This window comes from Heptranchias perlo, chromosome 26 (assembly GCF_035084215.1).
Source record: "Heptranchias perlo isolate sHepPer1 chromosome 26, sHepPer1.hap1, whole genome shotgun sequence".
NCBI classification, from domain to species: Eukaryota; Metazoa; Chordata; class Chondrichthyes; order Hexanchiformes; family Hexanchidae; genus Heptranchias; species Heptranchias perlo.
This window is the reverse complement of record NC_090350.1, coordinates 11860098-11873035: the sequence shown is the minus strand read 5'-3', so window position 1 is coordinate 11873035 and position 12938 is coordinate 11860098. Positions and strand designations below refer to the sequence as shown.

At 42.1% G+C, this 12938-nt stretch overlaps 1 protein-coding gene across 3 annotated transcripts in view; it reads right to left on the bottom strand.

Moving 5' to 3' along the window:
* The window catches only part of inpp5b (inositol polyphosphate-5-phosphatase B), a 147725-nt gene that overhangs the window by 54192 nt on the left and 80595 nt on the right, over positions 1-12938 (bottom strand). For all 3 annotated transcript variants that reach the window (XM_068006431.1, XM_068006430.1, XM_068006432.1), the window contains 2 exons: positions 1476-1566; positions 1052-1120 (listed from right to left, as the gene is read on the bottom strand). In XM_068006431.1, the coding sequence (XP_067862532.1) occupies positions 1052-1120; positions 1476-1566 (160 nt within the window). The remainder of the gene's footprint in view (positions 1-1051; positions 1121-1475; positions 1567-12938) is intronic.

The following is a 12938-nucleotide window of genomic DNA, read 5'->3' as shown; positions in this document are numbered from 1 at the left end:
TTTGGACAGTTACATGGGTAAGATGGATATAGAGGGATATGGGCCAAGTGCAGGCAATTGGGACTAGCTTAGTGGTATAAACTGGGCGACATGGACATGTTGGGCCGAAGGGCCTGTTTCCATGTTGTAAACTTCTATGATTCTATGATTCTAAAAACATCTTTAATGGATTTGTATCTACCTCTGCTCTAAAAAAAAGCAAGGACAAACTAGAGTAAAAACACTGCTGTTGTCCTCATTATGAAAAGTAAAGAGGAGATTATCTGGCCATTTCCTGCAGACTTGCAGGATACTGAGGGTGACAACCAGTCACATCAGAATCATTGACGACTGCCACACAACTCATGGCAAGCCAGTCATTCTAATAATACATGTTTAATGTCTTAGCCATCCTTATACATGGAACTTTTAATCCGAGTGGCAGACAAGTTACACAAAACAAGCTCTGATGTACAATCTTTCAGTAAAATTATGTTAAAAGGTACTTTTACCCGTTGCTGCTCACTGCCAGTAAGAACTTCCACAGAATGCAAGTCTTCCACAAGAAATGTCTGCCACTTTAATATCCCCGTAGGAAATATTTAGCTGTTTCTCCAATGGCTGAGTTGATAAGTGCACCTCCTACTGTGGAATTTAGCTAAATCCCATAATGGGAAGCCCCACCTTGTCTGGGACACATCTGTCAGCACTGCCTCTGTGGGGCAGGTTATTGCAGAGGGCTGCCCTGCAGTATCGAAGCCGACATAGTGGGTGTGGCTTGGGGAGAGCTACAGAACAACTTTTTTTTAACAGGTTTATTTTGGACCATTGTGAGATACATCACGTGACTAGGTGACACACTGTTGCTCAAATTTCATGAAAAAGAAAACAGCAGTAAGAAAAAGCACTTAATGGGAAAAAACACACACAAGCTCATCAACAATAAAGCAATTAAACACGTCAAAACAGTATTGCAAAACAGCCTCAAAATTAAATCCTCAAAACAAATCCACACAAATATCTTCACTAGCTACATTCACACCAACACTGACTTTTCTTTGCTCTCACATACCTCATAGCAGGGAGGCTTGCAGTGGAACTGGCAGAGGCCTCAGAACATGATTCTAGGTCAGAGGGATACCTACAAAGAGTGGAAATGTACTTTTAAACAAGAGCAATGTTCTAGATACGATTGCCTATAAATTACAAGGTGCAACATCAGTGTACAATGCTTGAAATAATTGTATCACATTAATTACTTTGTTCGCTGTTTAATGGAGGCGCTAGCCAATTTAGCCTCCATTGAAACATGTAAACACATTAAGCATTCATATGCCAATACATAAATACTAATTTCTAGGCTTAGATGTTTAAATAGAATGAAAAACAAAATTAAATTGGGCGACATCATTCAACTGTTTAATTTATGTCATTAAAACACTAAACATAACAAATGTAAATTAATTTTATAACTATATTGTATCACTAACTCTTACTTTTCTGGAGTAGACTCAACATAGCCATCCTCATGATTGTGACTGTCCCCCTGTTCACCATCATGTACAGCTGCCAGCAGATCAGTATCGCCTGCAATTAAACAGAAAAATGCATAATGTTCACATAAAGGAAAGCATTAATAGCATGAGCAGCAGGAAGATCCCAGGTTCAATTCCTTGGTCCACATTGAGTTAACCAATGTCAGCCAGTATGACAGTGACAGGGGAAGAGGGGTTTGCTTTGATTGGTCTCTGTCTCCCTGGGTCAGACAGGGAAACAAAGTCAACAATGATTCTCGCTGCCAATCAGTATTAATGACCGCTGTGTATATGCGTGGGTAGTGGATGTAATGTGAGCACAGGATCACACTTGCCAGTGATACCTTCCTGTAGCTGACCAGCTTGCTGACAGTCACTACTCATGCGTACACCTGAAGAATGGTTTCTTGATGAGGTAATGAAGAGCATCTGAGGGCCAGGGAACCATAGACCCCCGACATTAGTCACCAGCTTCAGGAATCAGGGGAAAAAGTCGGGGAAGCTAACAAATCCCATTTCTGAAAACACAATACATCCATTCGGAATACAATAATGGAGATGGACTTGTCTGGTCCGGGTGTGGATAAGGTGGGATCTTTATGGGAAAGGGCAAGAGACATGAGGGGAAGAAAACTAACTTCAGGCATCTGCTATAGACCACTATGTCAAGGGGAGAGAGGGGAACAAGAACATTTCACTCAAGTAAGATTTGCATTTATAGGAACAGATGCACCCATTTGTCAAATAAGGGAAGCAGTTACAGAACAGATGTTACTGCTGACTTTAATTCACCAGTGAAAATCTATAAAGGGTGCACTAGGCAGCAAGTGTCAGTGGGCTATGTGACCGTAAAAGCCATCATAAGCAAGCTTCACCCTGCTTTCGTCCATCATTCACACACGTGGACTCCCCAGCTCGGTTCACTGGTTAGTCATCAGGAGTGAGAACCATGGCTGATGGATCCTGTCCCTAGCCCAGGGCACTGAGTTCCAGAGATCATGGGGTAAATTTTAACTTTCAGAGCTAGGGGGAGGGGAGGAAGAAATTTCCAGGTGCAAAACCCAGAAGGTAAGTGGATGGCGCGTGCGACCTTAATGAGGCCCATCAATTGCACTTCCAAGTTTCGGGCCTGACGGCCAGCCTGATTGACAGGAAGGCCTGCTGCAGCAGGCTGCAGCCAGGGATCAGAGGGAGGGAGGGATCATAGGCGGGGGAGAAGATCGGGGGGGCTGAGGAGAAGATCAGAGATTGCTGGAGGTCGGGTGAAGAGTCGGAGATAGTTGGGGGCCCACCATTTGAGATGGGGGGGGGTTGTTCGGCCGATCGCGGAGTTCCTGGCGGTCAGCTGAGCTTGTCGGGCATGGATGAAGCACTCCTGCTCCTCCCGATACACAAGCAGTGCAATAAAGGCACTCATCTCATGGATCCGGCCCTTCCCACCTGCTTTCACCTGACGTGAATCGGAAGCAATGGGAAACCTGGACAAGGTTAAATTTATTTTATTATTCCAATACCTCAAGTATCCCAATGAGATACCTTGCCCCTTTAAGTACCGGCCCGCCGGCTTTAAGTGGGGGCGGGACTTCCTGGTGTCTGCTCGCCACATGCAGACAATCTGCCTGGGTTAAACTCAGAAGCAGGCGTGTTGGAGCCGGGATGCGGACCGCTCTGAAAACAGAATATTTTTACTCCCCACCCGTACTTGGGGGTTAAAATTTACTCCCAAGAGTACAAATCCCACCATAGGAAGTTGTGAAACTAAATTCAATAAGTCTGGAAATTTATGGACCAGCACCAGAAAAAAAATGACCATGAAAGTTGTTGGATTGTCATAAAAATCAAACAGTTTCACTAAAATACTTCAGGGAAGCGGACTTTCCAAGGAAAAGAAAATGGTGCAAAACGGACTGACAATTCGCCATGAGCCCATTTCGCACCACTGGCATAGACCAATTGCAGCCCTGCTATATAAAAACAAGTACGAAGCTGAACTAAACAACTATCTACATTCAGGCTAATCATAAAATCAGGAATAAACATAAACTAATCCTTAAGCAGCTCAGTACTTACTGGGAGCAGCAATGGCAGCAATGGCGGTAATGGCAGCAGCAGCAGCAGTGGCAGCAACACCAACAGAAAAATATGTGCAAAGTATTGTTGAGTGAATAGATGGCGCACAGGCAGGGCTAGACAGCAGTAGGAAAGCACTATTAGTAAAGAACCAGGAGTGACTTGCCTATACAGGTGCAATGCTATTTCTACGTAATAAAAGAGCTGGGGAGAAAAGCAAAAGCTCGGGAGTAACGTATGCGTTACATTTTGCAGGATGCACTACTGCTAAAATCCTTAAAACAACAGGGACCATCAATGGATTGGTCCTATCTTGTGTGCAGCAAGAGCAGAATTTGATTATGGGTGATCAATTCCCGCTTCAGAGGTACACAACATTTAGCAATCAATATAAACGAACTGGGTATAGAAACCGAAAACACCTCGTCAAACTTGCTGATCATATTAAAAGAGGGAAAGGTTACAGCTAAAGATTTGCAGAAGGATTTAAATTGGTTATGCAACTGGGCAGACAATTGGCAAATTTAATTTAACATTAAGAAACATCAAAAAAAACTGTGCGTCATAAGTGTACAATGAATGGAAGTGAATTAACACAGGGAGTAAGAGCAGACAGATGATTTGCAGCGCCCACATAAACGGATGAGGCAATTTTTTAAAAAGCTAACAGGATGCCAGCAAGTAAAACCAGAATACAAGCATGCAGAGGTTATGTTAAGGCTTTAAAGTGGACTGGCTAGACCGCACTGGGAGTACTGTGTTCAGCTCTGGTCACCACACCACAGTAGGGCCTGTGCTAGGTGCATACTCGCAGAGCTAACGGCCAGCAGCAATACTGCCCCCAAAAAGCACAAACTTATAGCCTGCTGTTGGCCTGTGGGGAAAAGAGAGAAGGAGAGATGAATCTGGTGTCTTGTGCTACCATAATTAAGGACAATGTCCCTCTTTCCACCACCAATGTACACTAGTGAATATGCTGTGTGTTTATAGTTGTACTGTAAAGAGGTGCAAGTTAAAAAAAAATTGAACTTTCTGGACAATTCTTTTAAACCTCATACACCCACTTCCTGTATCAGAAGCATCGTTACTTAACTGCAATACTTAAACATACCCTCATTAACCTTGCGAACCATAACCATTTCAGAACAGCTACCTTATTAGCTTCTGCTCATCACTTTATATCATATACATGAATCTCATCAATCTCTCTACAGACTCCTCTCAGTGTATACACACAACTTGAACTTAGGAGAATGCTATTAACCCAGATACAGCTATGGTTAGGCACATGTAGAACAGTACGAGAATTTTTCAGCTCATCATTTGGAATAATTACAGTAGAATTCCATTTGAGGAGATGATCGCCATGAAACAATGTACACTTGCTTAATAATCAAACTCACCGTGGAAATATGTTGAATGGAAACAACACTACCCTCCCACTCCAACAGGAGAAAGTAAACACTAAGGTTAACAAAACAAGTTCCTTCCAATGCAAAAACAAATAATAAACGAGCAGCATATGGGCTTGTATTAATTCATTCTCAGCCAACTACAAGTAGGCTCAACTGCACTAGATGACATTGACCTGCAGAGTTCAGACACATTCTGAGCATCTCTTAAAAGCAAATGTGTGTATCCCAGGCAAGTACATAAATGGCCCTTCCCTTTGCACTCTGTTGTTCTATAACAGGTTTTATTTGACTACTTGGTTTTAATCTATTCAAGACTGCACCTCCCAGCCCCAATAATGTAGAACAGACTCCTGGCCAAAGCAATTAATACTTTGTCGATTAACACCTTTAAAAACAGAGCTGCATGACCATCTGGTTCGGAAAAGGTTTGAGGGTGAAGGATAAATTCAGATGCAGATGGCCAAATGCTGTGTGGCACATGAACATCTGGTACCATGGAGGTATGCCAAGGAAAGCCATTGGTCAAGGGTGAACAATGTAAATGAAATTGGAAAGATATTCTGATATTTCTCTTAATTTACTGTTGGGAAAGAAAGAGCAGAGACCTTTGTAGAGTCTTTCCACAAAGGTTAAATGGCTTTGATGGGGTCGTGTTAGGGCAGATTGTACATAATCTGTGGAAGAACTAGGCTTGATGCATCAACATGAACATGATCGATCATTTTTTACACTCTTAGATTCTATCTCATAATGTTCACTATTTTAAAATTCGTCACTGACGTTTCTATGTTTCAAAGTGAAAGGGTTTCCCTGTTCTGTTTTGCAAATTGTTGTGAGGAGACGAATCCCTCTCCTGTCTCCCTGATCCTCCAGGTCAATGGTTTAGTAACATAAATGAGCCTGCATCTCCCCCCAGAGGAGTTTCTTTTCCTTAGACTTCCTTTGGTCAGTAAAAAGATGGTCTCTCTTACAAAACCATAACCAAGTAGGACTCTTAATATCTAATTTCCCCTCTGGAGGAAACATCATATACTTACCAACACCTCCCACTTCACCAAATGTTCTCTCATGAAGGGGATTTTATTCTCGAGTATGGTTCCATGGCATCAATGGCTCCCCAGTATTTCACCTAAGCAGTTATTCTTCATGCTAACTTGGAAGTGAGTGTCAGTATGCGATTTGGCTATAGTAGGTTTACAGCTAAGCCTGATTCTGCTCTCTTTTGATGTTCACACAGCTGGGAGGCATTGGATACTTCCCAGGAGAACCCTGGTTGATTTTTTTCTCCCTCCTTAAGTCAGAGGTTAGGGAGTGGCCTAACTGAGATTGGCAGATTCAGCATAGACTCGGAATCAAAGTTGGCGCCTGACTGGTCTGAATTAGTTGGTATTAATCCTCTTAGCCACCAAGATAAACATAAAAAAAGAGTGGGATTCCCCTTTAATACCTCCTGCACTCTGCATCTGTCTTGGAAAAGTTCTCATCATAAACCTTGATAGCACATGTTCTATGCAGGTCATCTTGACCCAAAACTCAATATAATTTCTACAGAAAGATCAAAGGAATCAACAAAACCAAAGAGGAACGACTAGAAGAGTAAAGATGAGGAAACAGAAAATGATCCAATTTTTCTTCTCCAGCCCAAAACCTCCCCTTAAGAGTGAAAGTGAAAGACTATTTGTGACAATCCTTGAAACCAGCCATGTAACACAACACACTGTATCTTAATGAAGCAACTAAAATTACATTCGAAAAGCTATACATCTGGATTCAAGAAAGCCAAACATCAACTGATGCAATGTTTACCAATTCACAATTCATTGACTTTGGCTTCTTGCACATCCCCGATTTTCATCGCTTCACTATTAGCAGCCGTGCCTTCAGCTATCTAGACCCTAAGCTCTAGAATTCCCTCTCCAAACCTCTCTCCCCTCCTTTAAGACGCTCCTTAAAACGTACCTCTTTGATTAAGCTTTTGGTCACCTGTCCTAATATCTACTTATGTGGCTTGGTGTCAAATTTTTGTCTCATTACGCTCCCGTGATGCGCCTCGGGACTACCGTTACAGGCACTATATAAATGCAAATTGTTGTTGTTGTAGAGGAGCACTGGGCTGTTGCTCCAATAAAATATACCATAGCAATCCTAACAAGGGTTCGCGATTCTACATGATGAGCTCCTGATCAATGTATGGTGCTCAACTGTGAGCTAATTTCAGCAGTACAACTTACTGAGTAAAAACCTGGTGCACAATTACAGTACCTCAGCAAAGAAATTAATGTCACAAATAGCTGACAGCCCACTTTGAAGCACTGCCTTAACAATAAAGTTGGTTGTTCATTAAGCAGCGAATAACAGACTGTGCAACACATTTCCTTTCACCAAAGACGCTGCTTCCTTTACTCTCTCCCTATCAGAGTGGCAGAACTAACAGCCAATTTTACTCCTATGCAAAATCCACAATTTCAGCGCAAATTGCGATCCTCTTTCTCACCTATACTGAGCAGTCATCAAAAATAACTTTCAGGTTGCTGTTACGGCTGCAACGCTACCAGTTCTCTTCTCCTTTTAACCCTGCCCCACACTTGTTCTCTTGTTGACAAAGTGGCTGGCTGCTCTGTTCCATGCCCTACCACATCATGGTACTCTACAGCAGATTGGTACACCATGCCCAAGCTGTCAAGGGCACTGTCCAGCCCAACGACAATTGTTCTTAATCCAGCCACATGTAGAAGAGTTACAGAACGCTATCGGCGCTCTTCAACTTCTAAGGGCCGATATTGTGTTCCGAGCTCCTCATGATTGGCAGCTGTGACCTTGCATAATGTGGTATCAGCCAATTCGCATAATTTATTAATGCTGCAGGTGTCACTCATACAACATGCTGGAACACCGGAGGCTGCATCATTGGATGCCAGCAGCTAGTGAAGGGCTGCAGGCTGCCCATTGTGCACTGGCCACTTTCCTGGTGTGGGAGGAGGGGGTGGGGGGGGACATAAGGCACAGGGTGTGAGCATGGGACAGGAAGTAATTGGGGGGGGGGGGGGGTAACAGACATTGGGAGCATCGATATTGTGGAGGAGGGGCACAAACAGGCACTCTGCAGTTGGACTGCTGCTCAGGCACTGCAACCCCATTATGAGAGGGGTAATTAACTTAAAATGAAAGTCTTGTGTGCTGACACCCAGCCCTTATTGTGCTTTTCACTCACATTGGCACATGCCGAGTATCTTAGGCACACTGGAGACCTTCATGCCCAAATTTTTGGGTGCCTGCCATATTATCTGTGCTCTGAAGTCTTTGAATTAATTAAAGTAAGTTCAGCTCTGCAGATCTCTCTTCAGAGCCCAGAGCTTCAATCAATCAATCATCTCCAACATAACAATGTTTTAAAGATGAGGTGCTTAAAAGTGTGCACAATATTCTAAATATGGCCTCACCAGTCATTCTTATAGGGTTGGATTAATTTGTTTAGATTTATAATCCAATGGCCTGAAGATCATCCTAGCACTTGATTAGCCATTAGTGAAAATGATCAATGAATCATCAATAATTAACTCCAAATCCTTTTCCACCTTTGGAAAGAATTTACATTTATTTAGCGCCTTTAACATCCTCAGGACATCCCAAAGCTAATTAAGTGCTTTTTTTGTAGTGTAGGGAAATAAGGCATCCAGTTTGTAAACAGCGAAGTTCCACAAACATCAATGCAATAAGTGACCAGACAACCTGTTTATGATGGTGTTGGTTGAGGGATAAATGTTGGCCAGGACACTGGTAGAACGGCATTGCTCTTCTTCAGTTTAACATTTTAGCTGAAAGGTGGCACATCCAACAGTGCAGCACTGAAGTATCACCCCAGATCATGTGTTCAAGTCTGCTGAGTTGGGATTAAACCCACATCTTTCTGACTCAGGAGAGTGCTAACACTGAGCCAAGGCCGACACCTTACTTTCATTGTGCATATGTTTCACATTTCCTATTCCTGTGTGTTACCTTACATTTATTCTTATTAACTAACTACAGTGAGAGGCCGGTAGGTGGGGCTGACATCAATCAAAAAGGGACAGGCTTGTTGGGCCAAATAGCCTCTTTTATATTCCTATAAATTCTTATATGCTTACCTGTCATTCCTTAGTTTACTAAGGCCATAACATAACAACATAAGAACATAAGAAACAGGAGCAGGAATAGGCCATACGGCCCTTTGAGTCTGCTTCGCCATTCAATAAGGTCCCGGCTGATCTTCTACCTCAACTCCACTTTCCCACCCTATCCTCATATCCCTTGATTCCCTTAGTGTCCAATATCCATCGATCTCAATCTTGAATATACTCAACATGGCCCTCTGGGGTAGAGAATTCCGAAGATTCACAACCCTCTAAGTGAAGAAATTTTTCCTCATCTGGGTCCTAAATGGCCAACTCCTTATCCTGAGACTATGACCCCTAGTTCTAGACTCTCCAGCCAGGGGAAACAGCCTCTCAGCATCTACCCTGTCAAGCCCTCTAAGAACGTTATATGTTTCAATGAGATCACCTCTCATTCTTCTAAACTCCAGAGAGTTTAGGCCCATTCTACTCAATCTCTCTTCATAGGACAACTCTCTCATCCCACGATTCAATCTAGTGAACCTTCATTGCACCCCCTCTAAGGCAAGCACATCCTCCCTTAGGTAAGGAGACCAAAACTGTATACAGTACTCCAGGTGAGGTCGCACTAGAGCCCTAAATAGTTGCAGCCACCTTCTTGCCCACTCACTTAACCTGTCTATATCCCTTTGCAGCCTCTTTGTGTCCTTCTCACTGTAATAAATTGGATAGCCGGTGGTGAAGGAAAGACTACTAGAGCCTAGTCTTCAGTTGCTTCCAATCCTTTATTCATGGAGCTCCACACAACACACAGCCCACACCCTAGATCAGCTCTCTTATAAATGTATACAAGCGAGTTCCCAATCGATACACAGCAGCTGAATACAATTAACATAATTGATATAAATCACATGGATACCATTGGCAGATTCCCTTCTCTCCCTTTAAATAAAAACTTTGGGCAATTGCTCTCTGGATGTGATAGCTCTGTCATGTGTTTCTTGATCACTGACATTACCACTGTCCAGCCCCTGATCTGCCTCAGCCTGTAGCTCAGGAACCTCATCAAAAAAATCATTAACATCTGAGGCACAAGATGCCTCATTTACTTCTATCAACAGCTCAGAGTCCGAGATTTTATAATTAATTCCAATTAATCGCGAGGAATGAACCTTAACAGTTTGAGTGCCATGTTGGACACGTACCACTGTGGCGGCAGCCATTTTTGATTTTTGAATTTTTGATCAGCGAGGGAGTCAAAGGATATGGGGAAAGGGCGGGAAAGTGGAGTTGAGGTAAAAATCAGATCAGCCATGATCTCATTAAATGGCCTACTCCTGCTCCTATCTCTTATGGTCTTATGGTACTGTCTTACCATCACGACCTATTACCTTACCAGGGCCTTTCCATTCCCCATGACCCTCTCTTTTATAGTATACCAAATCTCCTGAATTGAACTCTGTCTCATATGGTCTAATACGATGCCTCAGTGCTCTACGAATTTTATGATACCTCATCCTTGATGATTCCTTTCGCAAAGACCATTGCTAAAAGGGCTCTCAGTTGCTGAATTCATGACAATTATATTCATATTCTCACACATATCTCTGAACTCCACATTAGCGAATTCACTTCCATTAATCGGTCAAAAACTTGCTGGTGTCAAGTCCAGTCCCTATCCATTTTTCCATAATTTTATCTAGAATAACCTTCCTTTCCTTACTATATATTAGTGTAGAAATACTAAATCTCATAGCCATATCATTAAAATGTAATTTGAAAACATTTCTGTCTTTGTACCATACCTTTAGATCCATGGCAAAATCCTCGTTAAAGTCACATGCTAATGGAACACTTACAATAGGACGTGGGGGCATCCATCTATACATCTTACTGATTTCAGTTCTCACTAATCTCTTCTATGAACCTCGTATATTCCTCGTCAACTACACCTGTATCTTTTAGCAGGATCTTTAAAAGTGGACAAGTTGGGTGGGCAAATTGTCTATGTAACTTTAAGACAATTTGTTTTTTTCCCTCTCTTATCCTTAGCGCCTGATCCCATTAATACTTGCCCAATACACTGATGAGAAACATCAGGTTTTATTAAGGGGATACAATAATGCCCTGACTGGGTAAACTGCAAATCAAACGATTTCCCAATAATGATTGCCTCATCATGTTCCATGTCAAGTTTCATTTTTGTCATTTTCATGGAAACTTTACACAAAAGCATAGGTATCTCACTGGAGACTACATCTGTACTTATAAAAAGGCTTACTCCAGTTATCTTACATGGAATTACCACTCTCTTGAGTAACCTCAAGGTGTCGTCATCTCCAAACCTAAAACATGTAGATTTTTTATATTCCTTAACCTTGTGTCGATCCTCATAACTTAGTGAATCAAGATAACGTTTTAACCAATGTACCCCGCATACAGTTGTAGTACATGCACTAATGCCGCACAATTAAAGGAATCCGCAACTAATACATTCATCACAGGATTAAAACTCCTTATGACTGGTATAATCTGTTCATAGTTATCATTATCTTCATCCTGTTCCTCATTATCTTTATCCTCTTCCTCAGAACTACTTTCTTCATGTGTCATTTCAAAGACTCTGCGTCTTCACTCTGGACAATTCACCTCATAATGATACTTAGTCACATCTAAAGCATCCACTGATTTTGCCTTGGTTATCCCTGGGATTCACTTGCCCATTATTGCTGTCCCAATTTTGTCTTCTGGTGCTAAAACTGGACTTGCAGTACCCGCTTTCATCATCAATCTGGCTGTCATATCGATACCTATGTCTGGTCTCTTGAAAATTTTGAAACCTGGACTGGCGCCTGCCTTTAGTATCTGGAACATTTTGAAACCTGGTAACCATCGATCTTCCATTCTTTGCGTCGCAGCGGAAGGCCCCATTTGTTCCATGAAAGCTGAAGGGAATGACTGTTTCCCCAGGATTCTTTAAGGCAGCAGACATTTGATCCAAAAAAGTATCCTTTTCTGAGAACTGGACGCCAGTTAGAACCAGTTGCCTGTCCATATCAGACACCTTAGCACAATCTAGTAATTTAAACGCTAGTATCGATCCAGGGATTCCCAATTGGAACTTTGTCAACCTTTTGTACAATTTGTTAAAGTCCATGATATACTTTTCCATTGAATGACCGTCTGTTTTCCAAAATTTATCAAATGCTGACCAGGCCTCATAGACATTTAACAGGTAATCTTTCTTGTAGATTTGATGCAAAAATCCTATTAGAAAGGTAAAACCTTCAACATTATCCAAAAGATCTGCATCCATCTTAGAAAATACCTTACTTCTGATTTTACTTCGTTCAGGAAGCGACAACCCCTTTTCTTTGGCAGAGATGTAACCCGTGTCTACATATTAACCTCATTCTTCCACTGGTCATACGGTTCAAACTCCGAGAACATCGGAGGGAAACCGTATCTCAACAATTTAAACTTACTTTCTGCCATTTTCCACAATGGCCACCAGGCTTTCAAGTTTTGTTTCAAGTCCAAAAGAAAATCGTAGTTTCCAACCTCCACCTTTAGGCAACCATCCTCTGCTAACATGTAATAAACTGGATAGCCCGGTGGCGAAGGATAGAATACTAGAGCCTCGTCTTCAGTTGCTTCCAATCCTTTATTCACAGAGCTCAACACAACACACAGCCCACACCCTAGATCAGCTCTCTCATAAATGGATACAAGAGTTCCCAATTGACCCACACCACCTGAATACAATTAACACTAATTGATATAAATCACATGGATACAATTAACACTCACAGCTTACTTTTTCACCTAGCTTTGTATAGTCAGCAAAC